We start from the raw sequence: 25345 nt of genomic DNA on the forward strand, positions 1-25345 counted from the left end.
GTTGGGAGGTGGAGTTGGGAGGTGGAGTTGAGAGGTGTAGTTGGGAGGTGGAGTTGGGGGGTGGAGTTGGGAGGTGGAGTTGGGAGGTGGAGTTGGGAGGTGTAGTTGGGAGGTGGAGTTGAGAGGTGTAGTTGGGAGGTGGAGTTGGGAGGTGTAGTTGGGAGGTGGAGTTAGGAGGTGTAGTTGGGAGGTGTAGTTGGGAGGTGCAGTTGGGAGGTGGAGTTGGGAGGTGGAGTTGGGAGGTGTAGTTGGGAGGTGGAGTTGAGAGGTGTAGTTGGGAGGTGGAGTTGGGAGGTGTAGTAGTGGTGTAGTTGGGAGGTGGAGTTGTGGTGGAGTTGGGAGGTGCAGTTGGGAGATGGAGTTGGGAGGTGGAGTTGGGAGGTGTAGTAGTGGTGTAGTTGGGAGGTGGAGTTGGGAGGTGGAGTTGGGAGGTGGAGTTGGGAGGTGTAGTAGTGGTGTAGTTGGGAGGTGTAGTTGGGAGGTGGAGTTGGGAGGTGGAGTTGGGAGGTGCAGTTGGGAGGTGGAGTTGGGAGGTGTAGTAGTGGTGTAGTTGGGAGGTGCAGTTGGGAGGTGTAGTAGTGGTGTAGTTGGGAGGTGGAGTTGGGAGGTGCAGTTGGGAGGTGGAGTTGGGAGGTGGAGTTGGGAGGTGCAGTTGGGAGGTGTAGTAGTGGTGTAGTTGGGAGGTGGAGTTGGGAGGTGGAGTTGGGAGGTGCAGTTGGGAGGTGTAGTTGGGAGGTGTAGTTGGGAGGTGTAGTAGTGGTGTAGTTGGGAGGTGCAGTTGAGAGGTGTAGTAGTGGTGTAGTTGAGAGGTGTAGTAGTGGTGTAGTTGGGAGGTGTAGTAGTGGTGTAGTTGGGAGGTGTAGTAGTGGTGTAGTTGGGAGGTGGAGTTGGGAGGTATAGTTGGGAGGTGGAGTTGGGAGGTGTAGTAGTGGTGTAGTTGGGAGGTGTAGTAGTGGTGCAGTTGAGAGGTGTAGTAGTAGTGGTGTACTGTATACCCAGTGAGGGGAGAATCCCACATAGGGAGCGTAGGGCTGCTGTAACTGTAGATTCTCACATGGCTCCTCTATAATAGGGATGGTGTCACTGGCCTACCAGGGGAGGGAAGGCACACGTTTGAGGAACACACACACACACACACGTTATGTTATTATTATTATTATTATAAGGGATGCGTCTATATCGATGCCGGTGCGGTTATGTGCGATGGAATCTCCTCAATGTCCTGAAATCTCATGCAAAGAACAAATGTAAATACATCAGAGATCCAAACAAAGGTAGTCTGCCATTTTCATACAGTGTAACTAAACATGTGGTAATTTTGCTGCCCCGGCGGTTGATATTTGGACGTGCAAGAGTTTGATAGTAATAGGTATACTCTGACATCACAGAATGGGGGCGACAGTGGCTCAGGAGGTAGAATGGCCGTCTGGTTAATGGGAAGGTTCCCAATTCGATTCCCGCTCCTCCCAGGCAGCGTGTCGAAGGGTCCGATAAGCAGGTTGGCACCTTGCATGGCTGCCTCTGCAGTCGGTGTGTGAACGTGTGAGTGAATGGGTAACATGTGAGGAACAAATTGTAAAGCTCTTTGGATAAAAGCTGCTATATAAATGCACCATTTACCATTTTAGATTGGGGGTGGGGTAGAGAGTGGGCAGCAGGGTGAGAATAGCAACCACAAGGGCAGCGACATGACCACATGTTTAGTTACTCTTTAAGGATGTACAAATGTGACCGGGCCCAGGGGTAAGAGACTCATGTCTGGAAGTCAGATTGTGAGAAAATTATTGACATGGTTTTTCTTTTTTTTCCTCCATATTATCACAGTTTGAATGTGTAAGAACATGTACTGTAACAACTAACAGTTATAGTATCTCTAAAATAAATAGTATAAACCTTTGTTTAAAAAAGGCAGTTTGTAACACCTAGTACCTGACTGCCAAGTTGTTAAAAATGCAGCCAAACTTTAAATTGAATTTTCTCAGTTGTTCTCTGTTTTGAGACTTGAGGTTTAACTAGATTCAAATAAGCATAATCTTCTTCAAATATCTTCAGATTTCAATGTATGACACATAATTTACATAATCTGTAAAAATCAGAAAAATGACAGAGGGCGGTCAGGTGGCGTAACGGAGATTGCGTTCGTCACCAAACCCCGGAGCGGCTAGATTCACCTGTTCGAATCCAGCTCACAGCTCCGGGGTTGTCACCAGCTTGGCTGGCCGTTCACTAGAGGGTGGGAGAAGCTGGCGGGGTGGGTCCGGGTCGTTGTAAACAGCGACTTCTACAGTTCGGTCGGGGCGCCTGCTAAGCGCGGATAGGACTTGAGTGGGATAGTGTGATCCTTCCACACGCTACGCCCTCTCAATGAGAATCCGCGCTGCCAGGTGAAAAGAAGCGGTTGATTGGCTGGACGTGTGTCGGAGGAAGCACGTGATAGCCTCCACTCTCCCAGACCGGGGGTAAGTGCGCAGCGACCAGGAAGGGGATTGGGAATTGGCATAACGACTAACATTGGGATGGGAGAAAATCGGAGGAAAATGGAGGGGAAAAAAGACCAATAAAAAAAATAAAATAAAAATGACAGAGGGAGATTTGTGCCACGAACTGCTGGGCTCTGTCACAAATGCTCCAATGGATTATATCTCAATAATTATTTGTCTAACGGCTGCAAACAAATTGCCTCTGTCTATCACGTTCAGTAAAAGTAAAGCACTTGGTATCAGCCGGTACATAAAGATTAGCACATTGTTTCTGTATTACTATAGTCTGTAAGTATGATAATATATCTTAATCTGTATTATCGCTGAACTGGTGGTATCGGTGAGCCACATCTCTATTTCTCATCATAATGGCAGTCTACGTATGAGTCACACAACATGCTACACACTCTTATCACCAAGATGTTATCAAAACAATCATTAATAATCTCCTAAAAACCCACACAGGTCAGATGCAACGACACAGCAAGCAGGTGACCGTATCCACACGGCAGGCCTCTCGCGGTCGGGCTCCTTTCCACCCTGTTCCCACCCAAGGAACGGAAAGGAACCCAACCTGAGGGTGACATAAGAGCAAAATGGCAACCGTGCGAATACGGTCAATATCCACAATCAAGATGATTATTTCTGGAGGTGTAAGTATATTGTTAAAAAAAGAAATCTGAATCAACTAAAAAGGAGTGATGTAAATTAGATTCGATTCGATTAAAATGTATTGTCATTATACAGTACAAGTATAAAATAAGTTTGGCATCTACTACCATACTGTCTTTATACCTATGTCACTGTACATATTTATACTACAACTTATACATATATCTGATTAGCACTATACTCAGTAGTACTCATTTATATATGTTATACCAAGTTTAATCACCTGTACATTGTATATCACTATTGCACTATACTGTTACATTTGCACTCTGGTTGGATGCCAAACGGCTTTACGTCTTTACGTTGTACTGTACTTGTATGATGACAATACATTTGAATCTAATAAACAATGTATGACTGAATGAAAAGCATTGTACTGTCTCTTTAAGAGCGTACACACCACCACGTGGAAGGGACTGTTGGGAATGTGTTCTCCTCCGAAGCGGATGGTGATGACGTATTTCCCCGGCTCCGGCGCCGTGTAGTAGATGTCGAACGTTCCGTCGGCGTTCTCCACCACGTCCACGTCCAGCTCCGCCCCGTCCGGCGTGGACACCTTGCAGGTGACCTTCCCCTTGCCGGCGGCCTTGGCGTCCACCGTGATGACAGTCTCCTCCCCAATTTGGATGGTGGGGCTTACACCTGAACCTGTCAGAGATGACAGACACATGAAGGGCGGGGCGGGGCGAACCAATCGAAGCTGACGCTTAAGGGGGGCCCGCCCCTCTCGCGTCCCGAGTAGCCAATGACCCTTGTGTTGTTGTTGTTGTTGTTGTTGTTTTTTCACAGAATATGTGGGCATAAAGGATACTCACCCAATCCGTGCCCTCCGATGGATACTGTAGGAAAAGAAGACACATTTATTTATTTTGATTTGAACTTTCTTTGAAGTCACTTAAACAAGTTAATAGGGATGTTCGATATTGGCTTTTTTAGCCAATACCGATATTGTCCAACTCTTAATTTCTGATACCGATATATGCAGGGTCCCCCCCCCCCCCTTTGACAATAAATAAAATAATAATTTGTTCTTATTTGCTTGCCTGGGTAAATAAAGGTTAAATAAATGTAAAAATAAATTAAACAAATTTAAAAAAAAAGTTAAAAAAATTACCGATACAGATATTTTTCTATATCACATTTTTATGCCAATATCGGACGATAATATCGGAAGGCCGATAATATCGGACATCCATACAAGTTAATGTCACTAATACAACTGAACTAATATCACTTAAACAAGTTAATGTTACTAATACAACTGAACTAATGTCACTTAAACAAGTTAATGTCACTAATACAACTGAACTAATGTCACGTAAACAAGTTAATGTCACTAATACAACTTAACTAATGCCACTTAAACAAGTTAATGTCACTAATACAACTTAACTAATGTCACTTAAACAAGTTAATGTCACTAATACAACTGAACTAATGTCACTTAAACAAGTTAATGTCACTAATACAACTGAACTAATGTCACTTAAACAAGTTAATGTCACTAATACAACTGAACTAATGTCATCTCTTCCTTATAGTAAGTTAGCAGGCCTAGATAACCTGGATAGTAAAGTGCTGAGAATGACTGCTGGTATCATAGCATCTCCTTATGTCATATTATGAATAGATGTTTGGATGTGGGCCTATTTCCAAAGATGTGGAAGGAGGCTAAGGTTTTTCCTTTACCTAAGGATACCAAAGCTGCTTTTAATGGGGGAAATTCTAGACCTATAAGTATTTTACCTGTCTTGAGCAAAATCATGGAAAAGTTGGTGCATTCACAAATTCAAGAGTATTTTGTTTCAAACAAGCTTGCAACAGATTCTCAACATGCCTATAGAGCTGGTCACTCTACTTCTACTGCTTTGATACAGATGACTGATGACTGGCTTAAAGCTATAGATAACTCTATGTTGGTGGGAACTGTGCTGTTAGATTTTAGTGCTGCATTTGATGTGCTGGACCATTCTCTACTGGTTGAGAAACTTAAATGTTATGGTTTTAACTCTTCTGCTTTAAAGTGGATACTAAGTTATTTGTCCTCTAGAGATCACAGAAGGTGTATCTAAATGGCAGCCTGTCCAGTAGCAGAGGTCTAGAGTGTGGCGTTCCGCAAGGAAGTTGCCTAGGACCTTTGATCTTCTCTGTATTTACTAATGACCTATCTTGGGCTACCAAATGTGCTACAACAGTTCTTTATGCAGATGATTCAACATTGTATTACGCTGCACCATCATGCAATGTACTTAATGAAGTTTTGAGCAGAGAACTTAAAGTTGTGCATGACTGGGTAGTATGTAATAGACTTGTCCTTAATATCTCCAAGACTAAATGTATTGTGCTGGGAACAAGGCACAGGTTATCTACAAATCCAAAGCTTCATTTAAACTTGTGTAATTCGGCAGTTCAACAAGTTGAAAGTACTAAACTCCTTGGAGTGATGCTGGATTGCACTCTGTCTTGGTCTCAGCATATTAATTATATTGTTTTAAAAATGGGAAGAGCAATTGGTATTTCCAGGAAATGTGCTTCTTTTGTTGCCTGTCCCCTTTTATGTCAGATAGTGCAAAGTTTAGTTTTATGTCATCTTGACTATTGCTCTGCGATGTGGTCATCTGCTGCCAGTGGTGACCTCAGGAAGCTCCAGGTGGTCCAGAACAGGGCAGCACGGTTGGTACTGGGCTGCTCACTAAGGTCTAATGTGAGCCGTATGCATGCCCGCCTCTCTTGGCTTAACGTTGAAAATAGATTGTCTTTTAATATACTTGTGCTGTTCAAGTTGGTCATGAGCAGTAAAACTCCTGTTTTTATACATAATCAGATTGTTTTTAGTAATACTGTGCACGAGCATTACACTAGAGGTACCAGTAGTGGGCAGCTTGAATTGGCAGGTCCTAGAACCAGCGCTTTGGGGAGATCTTTTATTTTTAGAGCATTAACTCTTTGGAATGGCCTGCCTCGGAACCTCTGCTGCATTTACAGTAGATTCACTTTTAAAAATAATCTTAAATTGTTTTTAAATTGTTTTTAACACTGTAAAGTAATTTTTTGTTTTTGTTTTACACTAATGTAATTTTAGCTATCTTAATTGTTACAGTCGTTTCATTATGTATTGTGTGTACTGACTTTTAATAATTTTGTTTTTGCAATAGTGATTGTTTTTGTATGTTTTTTTGTGTGTGGACCCCAGGAAGACTAGCTGGTCTATCGCACCAGCTAATGGGGATCCCTAATAAAATTTAATTAAATAAAATGTAAACTAGTTAATGTCACTAATACAACTGAACTAATATCACTTAAACAAGTTAATGTCACTAATACAACTGAACTAATGTCACTTAAACAAGTTAATGTCACTAATACAACTGAACTAATGTCACTTAAACAAGTTAATGTCACTAATACAACTGAACTAATGTCACTTAAACAAGTTAATGTCACTAATACAACTGAACTAATGTCACGTAAACAAGTTAATGTCACTAATACAACTGAACTAATATCACTTAAACAAGTTAATGTCACTAATACAACTGAACTAATGTCACTTAAACAAGTTAATGTCACTAATACAACTGAACTAATGTCATGTAAACAAGTTAATGTCACTAATACAACTGAACTAATGTCAATTAAACTAGTTAAATTAAAGTGAAGCAACTGAATGTTGCTTGTTTTTGCTTTTTTTGTGTGTGTGTGTGCATGTGTGTGTGTGTGTGTGTGTGCATGTGTGTGCGTGTGTGTGTGTGCACGTGTGTGTGTGTCGGTGTGCACGTGTGTGTGTCTGTGTGTCTGCACGTGCGTGTGTGTGTGTGTGTGTGTGTGTGTGTGCATGTGTGTGTGTGCGTGTGCGTGTGTGTCTGTGTGCACGTGTGTGTCTTACCCTTAAGTGTTCAGTGCTGCTTGGCCCCGATACATTTGATTCCCTGTTTATGTAATATCATTTGTGGAACCAAATAAAGTATTAAAATGTGTGTGTGTGTGTGTGTGTGTGTGTGTGTGTGTGTGTGTGTGTGTGTGTGTGTGTGTGTGTGTGTGTGTGTGTGTGTGTGTGTGTGTGTGTGTGTGTGTGTGTGTGTGTGTGTGCGTGCGTGCGTGTGTGTGTCTGTGTGCACGTGTGTGTGTGTGTGTCGGCACGTGCGTGTGTGTGCGTGTTTGTGTGTGCGTCTCTGACCTGTGACCAGGCACTTGCTGGCGTCCCCCGAGGGCAGGGCGTGGATGCGGTAGGGCGAGTAGGGGATCTCGTCTCCGCCGTACTTGATGGTGATGGTGTAGCGCCCCGTCATGTCCGGCACGTAGGACACGGTGTACGTCCCGTCTCTGTTGTCCCGGATGTTCGCCTTCTTGGGCTTTCCCTCAGGATCCTGGACGTCCCCGGGGGTGGAACACACACACACACACACACAGACACACACACACACACACACACACAGAGACACACACACACACAGAGAATGAGTTGTGTGTTTGTAGATGAATGTGTATATGCAGTATGCAAGTGTGCGTTTGTGTACCGTGATGGTTCTCAACCCATTTGATGCCGTAGCACACGTATATAAGAAAGGTCTTATAAAGTACACCTTTGTGGTGTCCCACTTGGGATAGACATGAACTCCTTTAAGACTCTGGGTGCAAAAACTAGGCCTACTGGGAAACTCGTTTTTGGGATAGTTTTGTTTACATGGTTAGCTGTTGGCTGTACTCAGTGATTGTAACTACTGACGTTATTTATTTTATGTTCGGAAGTGAAGGGATGAAGTGAACCGTCTACACGTCTCATCACTCCTGCATTCCTACAGTACACATTCTCATTTAGCTCGTAAAAAACGTCATGTGTTACGTGCAGAACGATTACATAAGAGGGGATATCGTAGTCGTTCTACACAAATTGCGATCGGGTAAAGTAGCATCATAGCTAAATTTCATTCTATTTTGATGAAGTTAACATCATTATTTTCTGGTTCGGCATTTCGATTTTTCGACACACTAAGAGCAAAATGTCGACGGCAAAACCTGAACTGAAATCAAGGCGTGGCGGCGTGCCTCGAGACAGCGGCTGAGAACCACACGGTGCATATCCAGACCCACAGAGCTCCCAGCACACAGGGACTACTACTACCACTAGCCTGGGTTCACGCACTACACTCAATAGGGCTTCACACATAATATAATGCAGCAATGGAGGTGGAATGGATGGCGGTGGTGGCAAGTTTAGGAAGCGCCCCTGGTTAGTGGAATACTGGAGAAAAACCACATTAGCCCATTAGCCAATCAGCCAAACCCAATGGAGGTCAGTCCACAGAGACCAGGGAGGGAAAGGGGGGGGGGGGGGGTAGGGGGGGGCTGATTGTAGTTGATGTCATCAATATCCCGTATTCAGGATTCTCAAGTATTGGGTTTTTGAGAAAGCTCATATGCCTGATAATGACAGATCTGAGTTTAATACATGTGACATATCACATTGTATATCATATCATATCATATCGTATGGTATTCTATTTACTGTTGGTTGCAGTCTATTTCCATGGTAATACTCTGAATATTCTGTTAATTCATGTCTACAGGGTTATTTGTGATCGGGGGGTAAAAGGGCCCCCCAAAGTAAACTTGCATAGGGCCCCCCTGCAGGCTGAAGCCGGCCCTGGGAAGATGCATATAAACGGGTTATTTAAAGTCAGACCTTCAGGATATGAGCTGTTACCCGGAACACTTTGTGTGTACATGTAGACCCCATGAACTGAAGGCAATGGGAGGATGTGGGCTCAGCAGCAACTTGCACCTTCCACATCCAAAAACACCCCCTTGCTCCTCTCCCATCCACCTCCAGGTTTTTGGATGTGCACATTTGCAATTAAAAAAATATTTAAAGAAAGAACGAAAGAAAGAAAGAAGTTCGACTCCGGCTGTCGGCGTTGCCTCCGGCTTGGGCCAGCCGTCATACTAACTCAATTGGCAGAGTTAGCGGGTGGAAGTCGATGGGTGGTAATCTGGACGTTGTGGACAGCGACTCCTACAGGTCGGTTGGGGACGCCTGCACAGCAGAGACAGGAAATGGTGGGGGTAGTGTGAGCCTCCCACACGTTACACCTCGCCAATGAGAGTCCACGCTGGCAGGTGAAAAGATGCGACAGGCTGCCTCCTCGTGTATCGGAGGGGACACGTGATGCAAGGCTTCTATCCTCCCTACAACCGGCCAGTGGGGGGCATATGCGAGCAACGTTCAAGACAGGGGAGGGGAGAATTGGCACAGTGGAATTGGGATGGGAGAAAAATAGAAAAAGAGGAGAAAAAGTGGATAAAAAAAAGAAAGAAAGAAAGAAAAACTTGCTTCACATCAAGTGAAGTTTGGAACCCTTTGGAGCCATTTCGCCTGAAACCTGTATACAATATGTCTGCCCTAAAAAAAACGGTCTTCAGAATAAGAGCTTGCTGTGACTCCTGGCTCAGGGACATAAGGGGCTGGACGACCAAGAGACTCTAGATTGGGCGCAAGACCAAAGGAGGCTCTAATCATTAGGCTCCACCTACAGTATATGCACATACGAGCAGGGGGGCGGTACGGGGGAGAGGGGGAACACGGGAAGGAGGGGGGGAGGATGTCAGACAGGATGAGAGGAGGGAGGTGAGAAGCGGAGGAGGAGAAGCAGGCCTTACGCAGCCTTTCCTAAGCATACGGAACGGGATGGTGCCTTTCACTATATGTCTCTCCCACACCCTCCTTCCCCAGTCCTCCACAAAGATGGAGGCCTCGCGCTTGCACCCGTCCAGACCCTGCAGTTCACAACCACCACCACAGGAAGGAAGGAAGGAAGGAAGGAAGGAAGGAAGGAAGGAAGGAAGGAAGGAAGGAAGGAAGGAAGGAAGGAAGGAAGGAAGGAAGGAAGGAAGGAAGGAAGGAAGGAAGGAAGGAAATGAGGATGGAAGGAATGGAGGAAAGGAGGGATGGAAGAAGGAAGGAAGGGAGGAAAGGAGGGAGGGAAGAAGGAAGGAAGGAAGAAAAGGAAGGAAGGGAGGGAGGGAGGGACGGAGGGAGGAAGGATGATAGGAAGGGAGGAAGGAAGGAAGGAAGGAAGGAAGTAAGGGAGGAAGAAAATGAGGATGGAAGGAAGGGAGGAAAGGAGGGATGGAAGAAGGAAAGTAGGGAGGGAGGGAAGAAGGAAGGAAGGAAGAAGGAAGGGAGGAAGGAAGGGCGTAAGGGAGGAAGAAAATGAGGATGGAAGGAAGGGAGGAAAGGAAGTAAGGGAGGAAGAAAATGAGGATGGAAGGAAGGAAGGAAGGAAGGAAGGAAGGAAGGAAGGAAGGAAGGAAGGAAGGAAGGAAGGAAGGAAGGAAGGAAGGAAGGAAGGAAGGAAGGAAGGAAGGAAGGAAGGGAGAAAGGAAGAAAGGAAGGAAGGAAGGAAGGAAGGAAGGAAGGAAGGAAGGAAGGAAGGAAGGAAGGAAGGAAGGAAGGAAGGAAGGAAGGAAGGAAGGAAGGAAGGAAGGAAGGAAGGAAGGAAGGAAGGAAGGAAGGAAGGAAGGAAAGGAAGGAAGTGATAACAATCCTTTATCAAGACATACGTCTCTGTCTCCGCTCTCACAGACATGTCATTAAGCCCGGTAAGGAGTTCTCAGCGGGGACCTCGACCGCTGCTACCTGCTACCGTAGCTTTTCCCGGGCTTCACCTGACACAAGCGTATCTGTGAGAACTGTATATTATGAACACACTTATTGTACAGGTTTTAAAATAGTTTGAAGGGGAGTGGACAACGACTCCTACAAGTCGGTTGGTGCGCCTGCGCAGTAGAATCAGGAAGTGTCGGGGGCAGCGTGAGCCTCCCACGCGTTACTCCTCGCCACTGAGAGATCGAGCTGCGCAGGTGAAAAGATGCGACTGCTGTTACCTCAAGTACCGGAGGGGACTTGTGCTATGTATGACTTAGTCCACATTGCAGCCGGCTTGTGGGAGGCAAGAAACAGCGTTTGTGACAGGGGAGGGTTGAATTGGATGATACAAAATTGGGATGGGAGAAAATATAGAAAATGGGAGAAAAAGTGGATAAAAAAAAAATAAAAGTTTGAAGGGGAGAGGCCAACTCACCAGTATCTGAACGGTGAGCAGCCCCTCGCCAGCGTCCCTGGCGTCGATGGTGAACTCGACAGGCAGACTGGCGGGCACCCCAGAGGTGTTCAGACCAGGCCCACTGGCACGGACCTTACTGGCATCGTGAGCTGGCAGCGTCTTGATCTTGAATGGACTGGAAGGAGAGGGATTTGAGTGAAAATGGCATATATATATATATTATTATGATATTAATGTCTTCTTGTCCTACTGAACGTCCGTAGTTGTCTGAGAGACTGACCTGCGAGGGACTTCCTGGTCGGCGTACTTCACACACACCGTGTACGGGCCGTCCTTGGAAGGGGTATAGGTCACGGTGTGAGTGCCGTCCCCGTTGTCCGTGATGTTGACGGGCTCAGCCACGCCTGAGTGGACGAGAGAAACCAGTGATTTCAAGAACGTACTAGACCTCGATACAAGTGAAAAATGGATTGTGTCTCAATACTTTTTTTTGGTCATGTCTTCAAGCTGATGTTTCTACCGTCTACTACGGTAAAAGTAATGGATGGGATTGGTACTTGGCATCGGCCTATCACTGTAAAAACTGGGATTGGGGTTAATTAATATTTATTAAATAATTATTTATTAGTAACCTATACATAATAAAAAAGACTGTGCCGGTTGAAATCGAATTGAGCTGAATTCAATTAATTTGAACCATTTATGAATTGCATTTTACACAGTTTTAGTTTAATAAAATTAGCTGATGGTTTACAAGTGACCAAGATGACGCCCCGTTTTTACAGTGTAGTTCAGTGTTTAAAATTCATATCAGCAATGAAAAGAGTGGCATCAGTGCACGTGTGCGTGTGTGTGCATGGGCGTGCGTGCGTGTGGGTGTGTGTTAGGGATGGGCATTTTAAATAAAAATCCAGATTGATTGATCGCATGCTATACTCGAGTGATCGTGTATTACTCGTAAAAGGAAAAAAAAATTTAAATTATAATAATAATAATAATTATATTTTTGAATTTTTTATAAATTTTATTTGAATTTTTTTACTTAATTTTGTGCATTCACGTATATGTTTAAGGAAACCAACAAACAGTTATAATCATACACATACATGTGAAACAAATATGTAAAAAAAGAAATAAAGATTTTTTAATTTTTTTCATAAAAATTATTAATAATTTAAGATCGATTTTTCTCATAGCTACGATTACTCACGGCCATCCCTAGTGTGTGTGTGTGTGTGTGTGTGTGTGTGTGTGTGTGTGTGTGTGTGTGTGTGTGTGTGTGTGTGTGTGTGTGTGTCTCACCGGTGGGTCCATAGATCTGCACCTCCAGGGTGGCCACTCCGGCCTTGCTGCTGTCTACAGTGAAGGTCTGCTGGATGTGAGCTCTGACCCCGCTGCCCAGGCCTGGCCCAGAACACCTCACCTTGCTGGGGTCCACCAGCTCCCGCACCGGCACGCGGAATGGACTGCCTGCAACACACACACACACACACACACACACACACACACACACACACACACACACACACACACACACACACACACACACACACACACACACACACACACACACACACACACACACACACACACACACACACACACACACACACACACACATACACACACACACAGGCTGATGCTTTAGCTTTACTTTGATAGGAACTGGTTTCAGTGCAGTTAATCAATTCACAAGCTTTCTTTGTTTTTTTTTTTTTATCCACTTTTTCTCCTGTTTTTCTCAGATTTTTCTCCCATCCCAATTTCGTCGTTATGCCAATTCCCCCCTCCCCTTCCTGGTCGTTGCTCCCATGTGCCCCCCACTGGTCGGTCTACGGAGTCCTGAAGTCTAACAGATGCTTCCTCCGTCACATAGGAGACAGCCAGCAACCTCTTTTCACCTGCCAGCACGGACTCTCATTGGTGAAGTGTAACGCGTGGGAGGGCACACTACCTTCAACATATCCCTTCTTTGCTGTGCAGGCGCCCTGGCCGACCTGTAGGAGTTGCTTTTTTATTTTTTATTATTATTATTATCTTTTTCCTCCTTCTTTTTTCCGTTTTTCTCCCATCCCAATGTTAGTCGTTATGCCAATTCCCAATCCCCTTCCTGGTCGTTGCGCACTCTACCCCCTACCGTCGGTCCGGGAGGGCGGAGACTATCACATGCTTCCTCCGACACATGTGTAGCCAGCCCACCGCTTCTTTTCACCTGGCAGCGCGGACTCTCACTGGGAGAGTGTAACGTGTGGAAGGTCACACTACCTCTCTTAGATCCTTCCCTTGCTGTGCAGGCGCCCCGACCGAACTGTAGGAGTCGCTGTTTACAATGACCAGGACCCACCCTCGCCGGGTTTCCCACCCTCTAACACTGCCAATTGTGTTAGTATGGACGGCCAACCCGGAGGCACCACAGCTGGATTCGATCCCACTGTCTCTGTGGTGATAGACAGACGCTTAGTCCACTGCACTACCCGGCCGCAGGAGTCGCTGTTTACAACGACCAGAATACCACCCCACCGGCTTCCCTCCCGCTGACTCTGCCAATTGAGCCAGTATGACGGCCGGCCAAGCCGGAGGCAACGCTGACAGCCGGATTCGATACCGGTGTCTCTTGCGTTGGTGACGAGCGCTTAGACCGCTGCGCCACCCAGCCGCCTCACAAGCTTTCTTTGTGAAGCTAAATACATTTTTTGTATTGCTGTTGAGGGGAAATAAAAAATTTATTAGTTTATATACAGTATATATTTATACATACATAATATAGATATATATATACAGTAGATATAGCTATAGATATACATATATCAATATCGATATAGATATAGCTATATATATACATATACCGGTAGCTATGGATTATAGATATATATACATATACATAATATAGATATACATATAGATATAGATATAGTTCATAATACATGTATGGGAAAAAAAACTGTCACACAAAACAAAGAAAACCTGCTCTGAAAAACTGCTTGTTTGAAGAGAGGAATGGACACCATCCATTTCTTCGCGTTCCTGCGATCTGCCTTTAGAGGAAGTGACATCATACCTGGGATGGGCAGGCCTCCGAAGGTGATGTTGACGTCATACTCCCCGGGAGTGAAGGGGATGTACTCCACGCTGCAGCTGCCATCTTTGTTGTCCTTGCAGGACATTTTAGCCTCCGACGGACCTTCTATGGCCAGACCCAACCCTCCTGTACCAGCACCTCTGAGAGGAGGGGAGGGAGGGAGGGAGGGAGGGAGGGAGGGAGGGAGGGAGGGAGGGAGGGAGGGAGGGAGGGAGAAAGAAAAGGAGGAAGGAAGGGAGGGAGGAGGGAGGATAGAAGGAAGGGAGGAAGTAAGGGAGAAAGAAAAGGAGGAAGGAAGGAAGGGAGGGAGGAGGGAGGAAGGAAGGAAGGAAGGAAGAAGGAAGGAAGGAAGGAAGGAAGGAAGGAAGGAAGGAAGGAAGGAAGGAAGGAAGGAAGGAAGGAAGGAAGGAAGGAAGGAAGAAGGAAGGAAAGGAGGGAGGGAAGAAGGAAGGAAGGAAGAAGGAAGGGAGGAGAAAATGAGGAAGGAAGGGAGGGAGGGAGGGAGGAAGGATAGAAGGAAGGGAGGAAAGGAGGGAGGGAAGGAGGAAGGAAGGGAGGAAGAGGGAGGAAGGGAGGAAGGAAGGAAGGAAGGAAGGAAGGAAGGAAGGAAGGAAGGAAGGAAGGAAGGAAGGAAGGAAGGAAGGAAGGAAGGAAGGAAGGAAGGAAGGAAGGAAGGAAGGAAGGAAGGAAGGAAGGAAGGAAGGAAGGAAGGAAGGAAGAAACAAATACAAAACAAGAGGGGATTAGGAAGTGAAGACCTTAAGAGAAGAAGTTGGACTCTGTCTGAACAGACCGACCCCCTGCTCTAACAGGTCCCCCCCCCCCTCTAACAGGTCACTCAGGCTCCGGCGTACCTGGTTTCCACGGTGAATCGGTTGGGCTTGTTCACCAGCCCCTCCTCCAGACCCGGCCCGTACGCTCGCACGCGGCTGGGGTCGCAGCCCTCCGTCACCGGCACGCGGAACGGACTCAAGGGCACCGGCACCTCGTCGTACAGAACCTGGATCAGGTGCACCCCTACGTTCACAACACAGGCGGAGGATGAGGAACGTGTACAACAGCACTGGGATCTGTTCCGTTCCCACAGAGACAAAGAGCCATGTACTGTAAGTCTGTTTCAAATGTATAGATGTTTATATGTACCTTAATATCAGATACGATTAGCCCCGATCTTAAACAGCATCTTAATACCATGACTACAAATTAGTGCTGTCAATAGATAAAAAAATAATTACTAATTAATCTCACAATTTTCTGTAATTAATCTAGATTAATCTAGATTAAAAATCGCATGTTTCTACTTAAAACCGAAGCTTGTAACAGATATTTACTTGAGTAAAATCATGGAATTAATGTAACATCAACACAAAGAAAGTATATTTAGATTCAAAGACTATTTTAATAGCTTTCTTTGAATACAGTTTATCTCCTGTGAAATACAAATGTTCAACAAAACCATCAACATTGACTCAGCTAGACCTCTATCTTATATTATATTGAAACATTTTCACTCCATAGATTAATCTAGATAAAAAAAATTAACGCTTTAAATAATTTTGTTATTAATCTCCAGAGTTAAAGCATACATTTTGACAGCCCTACTACAAATATATTCATATGTGACTAAAGAGAATAGTGCAAGTACAAAACACATGACACACAAATGAGAGAATTTGCTAATTCTAAAAGATTGTTCATTCCTTGGCGGCTACGTGGCGTAGTGGGCAAGACGCTCGCCACGAATGCGGAGACGCTGGGCTCGCCTGTTCGAGCCCCCAGCGCTCCACATTGCTTTCATTTTAGCTGGTCGTTCATACTAATACACATTGGCCGTATTAGGGGGTGGAAACTGATGGGTGGGGATCGGGCGTTGTGGACAGCGACTCCAACAGGTCGGTTGGTGCGCCTGCGCAGTAGAATCAGGAAGTGTCGGGGGCAGCGTGAGCCTCCCACGCGTTACTCCTCGCCACTGAGAGATCGAGCTGCGCAGGTGAAAAGATGCGACTGCTGTTACCTCAAGTACCGGAGGGGACTTGTGCTATGTATGACTTAGTCCACATTGCAGCCAGGCTTGTGGGAGGCAAGAAAAAGCGTTCGTGACAGGGGAGGGTTGAATTGGATGATTGGGATGGGAGAAAATATAGAAAATGGGAGAAAAAGTGGATAAAAAAAAATATTGTTCATTCCTTGAATAAGACAAGCTTCTTGTGATGTTTTCTTTCAATATTTGAACTTGTAGAAAGTCCACCTCCTGAAGTGAAATCTAAATTAAACGAACCCTGACACACAGTCATAACATTAGAAGGAGCCCTGACCACGACACACATAGGAAGGAACACACAAAACACCCAGAGCATGTTTGAGAGCTTTATTCAAATTCACCACGACACCTCTGCCTGAATTGAAACCAGCGATCGATATCGCCTGAGGAATGTTGATTTGATCTCTAAGCCTTTAAGAAAGCAGAGTGTCTGAGAGTCTGAGAGAATGAGGGAGAATCCGCTTTCATTAAGATGCCAGGCCAGAGAAGGCTGCCGCCGCAAGGTTGCGTATTTCCGTCCCACAATCCACCGGGTCTTGGACAACGACACACGTCCCTAATCAGTGGAAACGCCATCTGCCCCTCAGCAGAGAGGCACCGTCTATTAATACTTTACTACCCGCCCCCTAACACCCAGCTCTCTCCCCCTCTCTCTCTCCCCCATATCTATCTCTCTCTGTCTCTCTCTCTCTGTCTCTCTCTCTCTCTCCCCCTCTCTCTCTCTCTCATCATATCTCTTTCTCTCACCCTCTCTCTCTCTCTCATCATATCTATCTCTCTCACCCTCCCTCTCTCTCTCTCATCATATCTATCTCGCTCTCTATCTCTGAGCAGTTGTAGGCTCAGCTGCTTTCATTCATTTTAACAAAGCCCCCCCTCCCCCGCCCCCCCCCCCCCCCCCTCCTCCCTCCAACACAAACACGCGCACTTTCTTGTTTGTACCACTGCTTCCTCATACTGTACAGATCCATTACTGCATTCCTGAGTACTGTGTCAGTTCGTATCTCTCTCTCTGCATGTACCACTTCTCTCTCTCTCTCTCTCTCTCTCTCTCTCTCTCTCTCTCTCTCTCTTTGCCTGTGCCACTTCTCTCTCTCTCTCCCTCTCCCTCTCCCTCTCCCTCTCCCTCTCTCTCTCTCTCTCTCTCTCTCTCTCTCTCTCTCTCTCTCTCTCTCTCTCTCTCTCTCTCTCTGCCTGTACCACTTCTCTATCTCTCTCTCTGCCTGCCCCCCGCCTCCCCCCCCCCCCCCCCCCCAGACGCTTGAGTCTGTTGAAGTTATGCGAAGCCACAAACTGCCTGGCTCCACGGTGTTCCCCGACGGAGGAGCGGGAGAGAAAACAGTTTTATGTTTTATGAAAAAGCCACAAGGGTATTTTGTTTTGAAATTACTGTGTGCTGCGTCAGGAAAAACGTTTGTAGAGAAAGAACAAAAAAAAAAAAAGGGGGGGAAAGCTCCTCTCCCGCTTCCCGCTCTCTCCGAGTCCGAACGGTAGGTCTCAGGAGGCGCGAAACTAATCTGCGGCAAGAGGCGCGCCGGGGCTCCCACACTCACCGCTTTGCTTACCGGGGCGCTCTTGTCGGCCCAATCGGATATCATCAGGGGTGTAACGATGCGACCTCACAACGATTAATTTCTATTATGATTATTCAGGCAACGATTCAATGCATCATGAAATCTCTTCATTTGACCACATTCGATTCGATTAATTTTCGATTAATTTTCAATACATTTTCTATCAGTTAATTCCCCCAAAAAAAATTGAATACACAAATGTGGCTGGGGGAACTGATCACTCAGCATGAATGGCGAATGCTTACCGTCCTCGTAGGCGGTGTACTCCACCCTGTAGGTCCCGTCCCCCCTTGTCGGTGATGTAGGTGTCCGTGATGGCGCTCGACGGGTTGGCGATGTGAGCCTTGATGTGGCTGCCCCCGCTCTTGCACTGGGCGCGGGCGTCCACGATGAAGTGAGTGGTGACCCTCGCGGAGGGACCCCTGCGGAGAGGAATGGTGAATTTTTTGGTAAATGGTGCATTTTTTCATATAGCGCTTTTATCTAGGGATGTTCGATATTGGCTTTTTTACCGATATCCGATATAGTCCAACTCCCAAAAAAACTGAATAATTTCAGGTAATTAACATTACATATCTCTTGTCGTGGAATTAACACAACATTATGCATACTTTTGAGAATAAATAAAATTATAATTTGTTCTTACTTGCTTGCCTGGGTAAATAAAGGTTAAATAAATAAAAAATTAAATAAAATCTTTTGAAAACCGATACCGATCATTATATTACATTTTAATGCCAATATCGGTAGGCCGATAATATCGGACATCCCTACTTTTATCCAAAACTTTGTTCCTCACATTTTACTTGTTCACTCACACATTCACACACCGACGGCAGAGGCGACCCGTGCGAGGTGCCAACCTGCTCATTGGGAGCAGTTAGGGGTTAAGCGTCTTGCTCCAGGACACGCTGCCGGGAGGAGTGGGAATCAAACCGGGGACCTTCTGATTACCAGCCGACCACTCTACCTCCTTGCTCAAATCCTTTAGCTAGATTTGAGGAGTCATTTATCTTCTAGAGTCCATGAATGAAATGAAAGTTCTGAGTCTGGTCCTGTTCAGACTCACCAGAACACTTGCAGACGGGCAACACAGCAAACAGGACCCACGAAAAAGGAGTGAGAACATAGGAATCCTCCCGTGGAAGCATAGAGAGCGATGACGATGTCTCACACCAGGAACGAGGCCCACAGAGAGAGAGTAGCGCAGTAGATGGCACGACGTCTCACCCCAGAGACGCGGCGGTAGATGGTAGCAACGGATGGCACGACGTCTCCCAGTGAGAACATAGGAAATCCTCCGTGGGATTATAGAGAGCGAAGACGGTGTCTCACCAGGAGCGCGGCAGTTGATGGTAGCATACAGAACGACCTGGCAAAGAGTGGAAGGCAGTCAGCAATCCTTATGCTCTCCACGAGCCGATTGCCAACCACTCTCAGGTACGTGAAACCGATTGTTCGGCATGCCCCTCGTTGGGAAGCGTGCAGAGTTCCACCAGCACTCACAATATATATCATTTACATTTATTTAACCTTTATTTACCCAGGCAAGCAAGTAAGAACAAATTCTTATTTTATTTATTGTCAAAAGTATGCATAATGTTGTGTTAATTCCACGACAAGAGATATGTAATGTTAATTATCTGAAATTATTCCATTTTTTGGGGGGAAACCCTGCATATATCGGTATCTGTTGATATCGGTATCGGAAATTAAGAGTTGGACAATATCGGTATATCGGATATCGGTAAAAAAGCCAATATCGAACATCCCTACTTGCATATCTAAATGTTCAATGGCCAATCACATGTTTTACCCCCCAACATCAAGAGTAAATGCAGGGCAGAGGCAGGGTGAGTATATTTTGTATATAGCCTACTGTAACTACTGTACGTTATGGTAAATACCACAGCCGCTCCAGGATCCTTTTATGTAACTCCTGCGAGCGTGACCCACGGTGCGTTTTTGATGAATTAACTGAAACAGATTAGGATCAAAGGTCAACCACCAAAGGTTCGCTATATATATTTGAGGTCAGGGGTCAGTGCGTCTCCAGTGAGCTTAGGTTTATAAACAAACGTGTGTAGATTAGCACATAAACCTGTGTTCCCTGCATTAGTGCCTTACAATGTAATTGTAACCACCTACCTCAACCCATTGTAGCCATGTACATTAACACTGTATACTGTGGGCCTGTCCCCGACTAAGGATTTGTATAGTCGACTTTGATTGGCCAAACTTTGCCGATAGTCACCAGTCGACTACCCCCCACCAAAAAAAAGGATAATAAATTTTTTTTATGATTCCATTTTGGCTGTGGGGGGTGCTTAATGTCTGAAGGAGTCGACTGAAGGCTTCTTGTCCTCTGCGAAAGCATGCAATTAGTCCACTGATGGATACATCTTGATATTTGTCTAGTGTGTTCATTAGATGGGTGAAATCCTCTTTCAGTGCCTCTCAGTGGCAGTTAGCCTCGCTGGTATGCGCGCCATTAGCGTCAGCCATGATGTTAGGTCTCTTTGCTATTGGAAAGAATGATGAAGAAAAAAGGAATAATAATAATAATAAAAAATATATATATATTTTGCATTCGACTAAGAGGTTGGCAGTCAACTACGGCTCCTTTCGATCGATTAGTTGACTATTCGACTAGTCCTGGTCAGCCCTAATATACTGTATATATATTTATCTATATCTGCATATATTCCTGTTTATACATATATTCCTGTTTTTTTTTTTTTTAAACTTTGACCAGTCAGCTGGTTCTTTTTAGCGTTTATCGCTTTTTTTCTGGTCAAGCATGACCGACAGAAAACAGGTTGAATAGGATATAGATCGGGGGAAAGACACTCTGAGAAAATACGGCGAGTCCGGGAGTCGAACTCGTGTACCCCAGATCCGTGACGCGCACGGTTGTCCCCGACGCCGCAATAGCGCCGAGATACGCGGTGAGCTACTGGAGCTCCCCTATATATTCCTGTTTATATACACACTGTATAAACTTTCATCTATATCAGTATATATGCCATACCTACTCTTATTAGTTATACCACTGGCCAGTACGGCTTACTACCACATGTATAATTGTTAATGCACTTTACTGTTACCTTGCACTCTATTACATTTTAATCTGATCTAATCTAATTAACAAATGATTGCCATAAAAAATCTCACATTAACCGACCTGGATGTACGGGATATGGTCGGGATATGAGCAAAATTACATTTACCATAACACACACATATATATATATATATATATATATATATATATATACATACATACACAGGCACGTGCACACATAGAGGCCAAGGGGTGCTTGAGCACCTGCCTTTTTGAGCCTCATCAAAAAAGTGGCCTTTTGAAAAAATAAATAAATACAAATAATTTTTTTCTTTTTTTTTTACCGTTACGCATATAGACTGCCCTTCCAACTGAAAAATGTCCGGATAGAATCAAAATATTAGGTAAAGAGAGAGAGATGCCCCATATTCCATTGCAGTTTGCACGGCCTCCTCAGCGTGCCTCTCCGCGGACCTATATATTTTATGCATAGCGTGGGTGGTGATGATGATGATGATAGAAACCGCTGTGGCGCATACAGTTGAATGCTGGTATTACACTCATTGAGGGACACGAAGACGTCAAGTCCGATGGGATTTGGGAATCTCAAATACAAATCGGGATTGGAATAAAAATGCATTTATATTAAACAATACAGAATATACAGCACTTCTTGGGGTCTGTAGGGTAAGCACTTATTCCCTCCCCCCTGAACATTTATGGAGATGTATGGGCCTTTTAAGTCAGTGATAAAAGTGTCTTTCAAGGATAAGTGAGCTCCTGCACTGATTATTATAGTTCAATATTCAATATTTGATCACCAAAACCCCCCAAAAAACATAAAAAGGGGGCCCCCCCGCCGAAAAGGGCCCTTAAAAATCGTGCTTGCGCGCTACGCGTGCTCGGTTAATATATACACACAAGTGTAGTGCCCTTTTCAGCCTTTGAGCACCTGCCCTTCTAAAGTCCTGTGCACGTCCCTGTATATACAGTATGGACCACTGAATACACTATACCAGTACCACTGTGTATGACCCCAGTCTCAGACAGCCCCTCCCCCCCTATGTCTTCCTCTCCATAATAGAATCAGTGTCTCCGGTGGGACGAGGTGGGACTAATTGAAGGGTACGAGGGTCTTGTTGACTTAACGTAAAGCACCACTGACAGAGCCGTGTCTGTGCGGAACGGTATCGCTTCCATCGACCGAGGGGGGGAAACCGTACGCCACTCCCGGAGCCCCGCCCCCTGAGGACCCCGTCACCGTGCCGGTGGAGGGCCAATAGGCATCCGCCGTGACTAACCAGAGCCAGACGTGTCAGAGTGGGCCGCGAGAGTCAGTGAACCTGCGGTCGCTTCCCTCCCTGTGGCCAATTGTCAGTTTATTTTTCTTCCTCGATAGATGGAGAGAGAGAGGGGGGAGAAAGAGAGAGAGAGAGGCGGGGGAGAGGGTAGTGTGTGTGTGTGTGCGAGAGAGAGAGAGAGAGAGAGAGAGAGAGAGAGAGAGAGAGAGAGAGAGAGAGAGAGAGAGAGAGAGAGAGAGAGAGAGAGGATGTGTAATGACTGGGGAGGTATGGAGAGGTATCTATTTGTGCATACCAGTTCAATATGTTATTATAAATTAACTTTCGTTCATTCTCTGGTGCCTCAATGAAAACAAGGAAGGCTATCCTTTTCAATAAAAGGAGGTGTCATGTATGGATAATTGGTTTATTATAGATTTAAATGACATATAGGTTTCGATGTAATTACAAGAGTTTGTAAGATTCTCAACTGGTCCTAGACTATTGGAGAACAAAGTGGAATACACACACACACACACACATGCACGCACACACACACATGCATGCACACACATGCACGCACACACACACACACTTTCATTTGTCTTGGACAAAACCAATTATTTCCATGGCTTTGATTTCAGAGTGTATGTATGTGGAATTAATTACGACAATGATGCATTTTCAAGCTAATAATACATACTAGGTTTCAATTAATTATTCACCCACAAGAGTTAATATGATTAGCAATTCTAGGTGAAACGGACTTGGAGAACTAAGTGGAACACACATACATATTTGCGCATCTTGCCAAAACCAATAATTTCCACATGTTTGATTTCAGAGTAGGTATGATGAAAAAGCAACGATTCTCACTTGATGAAGTGAAATGGGATATGTAAGGGATAATGTATACTGTAGCTACAAGGTCATTGTCGCAAAATAATTGACCGACACTGCGTTCTGGAACACCGAGGCGCAGCCGAGGTGTTCTAAACGCAGTGAAGGTCAATTATTTTGCGACAATGACCAAGTATAGCTATACATTATCCCGCTTATTACAGGGCTAACTTACTAACAATTCATTTTACACCATCGACAAGACGAGATCAAATGCAGACGCAGTTGTTCTGTTGCTCCTGGCCAGCAGGTGTGTGGACTTGATTGCACCTGATGTAGTGCAGCTGTGCATAAATCTTAGCTTTCGTAACTGCGATCAAAATGCTTGATTGTGATTGGTCAATAGCGCTCTGTTGCCCCTAACAGTGGTCATTATTGCGCGTTGCCCGTAGCAGCGGTGAATTATCGAGAAATAATTTACCGCTGTCAGGGGCAACCGAGCGCTATTGACCAATCACAATCAAGCATTTTGGCGAATGTTAAAACGCCATGTAATAAAACCGAATAATACCACTGCCTGAGTCGAGTGAAAAGAATAATACCACGGCCTAAATTGAGTGAATTTCTTTTTACCACGACCACGAGTCAAGTGAAAAACGGATGACTGATGAGCTTTTAAAAGCGAAAGTGAAAAACACCTGAAGGCTAAATACTGGGTCCTCCTCCAATGGCCCATGGAAGCTGGGTTGATGCATTTCTATGCAACAAAAACTCAATGCAGATAACGCTCCGTGCATTTGCTCAAAAACATCAAGGCATTTTGGCAGCAGGCCAAAATGAACTGATAAGTGAATTCAGTCTGTGGGCAGCTGAAAATACACAAATACACGAGTTTGACACCGGCCTTATTGTCAGAACCAAGGCACACAGGGCAAATATGGGCCGCCTGGCCTTTTCAGCGGATTAAATTTGCTTATCAGTTCATTCTGACCCGCTGCCTCTCCTGGCCACAATCTAGCTGGCCTGTGATACAAATCAAACGCCCCTCCGCCTCACAGCGCAAATGCAGATGTGTTGACTTTTCACACAAACGCAGTGTTATCTGCATCGTGTACTTGTTGAATAAAAATTGTGTTTTTATTTACTTTTGCTTTTAAATGCTCGTCAGTGATCCCATCAGTCACTCAGTATTATTAGGCTGTATTAATTTCAAGTGAATTGTTGCTAATTCATCATTACCTGCTCTGAAGTCAAACATGTGGAAATGATTGGTTTTAGCAAGACGAGCGAAAGCTACACTAGAAAGTGATGCCGAGGTGAGATGTTTGTTGTGTGTGTCGCTTGTGTTTTGTGTGTTGCGTGTGTTGTGTGTGTTTTGTGTGTTGCGTCAGCGAGGCGGCTTTGTATGTGTGTTCCATGTACCTCTCCAAGTCAGTTTCACCTAGAATTGCTAATCTTACAAACTCTTGTGGGTGAGTAATTCATTGAAACCTAATATATGTCATTTAAATCTTTAATATGAATGAAAGATATAGCCTTCCTTGTATTCATTCAGTGAATGAACAGAAGTGCCTGTATTAAGCTGGTATGCACAAACTGCGTAGATAAAGAAAACGAAGCTTGTGACCTCGGGAAAAAATGCACTTACGTGTCTGGCAACGCAAAATAATCTGTATTTCTTCATCCCCCCCCCCTGTTAATTGAGTCGGACACCCCTTTAAGGAGTGAGATATTTCAAGTCGAGCCAAGTCAGCCTTTACTATCCATGAGAGGTTCTGTTGGCAGCGGTGTCCATATTAAAAACCCATATAAAAGAACACAATAAAAAGGGAAAATACAATATTCATAAACATATAAAAACTGAAGAATGCGAGGAAACGCAAAAATCATGTTTGGCATGTATTTCTTTAACGGTCACATATTATGAAAGTGGAGTGTGTCTATTCTTTTTGGATTTGGCAGTCTGAAATGTTATTTAGATGCTGGGGGGGGGGGGGGGGGGGATTACATAGGTACCCCTTGTCATCTGGCCAGGGTTTGAAGTCTTTTCAGGCTAGTGGTCTGTATCCACTTCCATGACCAAACTAAACAAGCTTTTCAGAATTAGAACCATTTTGTGATGTCATGTCAAGGACAGGCGATCGATTAGAGAGTGCGAGTGTGTCTCTCTGTGTGTGTGTGTGTGTGTGTGTGTGTGTGTGTGTGTGTGTGTGTGTGTGTGTGTGTGTGTGTGTGTGTGTGTGTGTGTGTGT

General features: G+C 45.0%; 1 protein-coding gene across 1 annotated transcript in view; it reads right to left on the reverse strand.

Annotated features, from left to right (window-relative positions):
- The window catches only part of flncb (filamin C, gamma b (actin binding protein 280)), a gene marked incomplete at its 5' end in the record, with an annotated part of 155781 nt that overhangs the window by 36707 nt on the left and 93729 nt on the right, over positions 1–25345 (reverse strand). Inside the window, 12 exon segments of the mRNA XM_084330952.1 lie at positions 996–1088; positions 3553–3800; positions 3968–3991; positions 7330–7519; positions 11234–11390; positions 11496–11619; positions 12518–12685; positions 14274–14434; positions 15149–15311; positions 18155–18197; positions 18199–18331; positions 19274–19281. Of these exon segments, the coding sequence (XP_084187078.1) occupies positions 996–1088; positions 3553–3800; positions 3968–3991; positions 7330–7519; positions 11234–11390; positions 11496–11619; positions 12518–12685; positions 14274–14434; positions 15149–15311; positions 18155–18197; positions 18199–18331; positions 19274–19281 (1512 nt within the window).

The sequence above is a fragment of the Notolepis coatsorum genome (genome assembly GCF_963971535.1).
Source record: "Notolepis coatsorum genome assembly, chromosome: 15".
In the NCBI taxonomy this organism is placed as follows: domain Eukaryota; kingdom Metazoa; phylum Chordata; class Actinopteri; order Aulopiformes; family Paralepididae; genus Notolepis; species Notolepis coatsorum.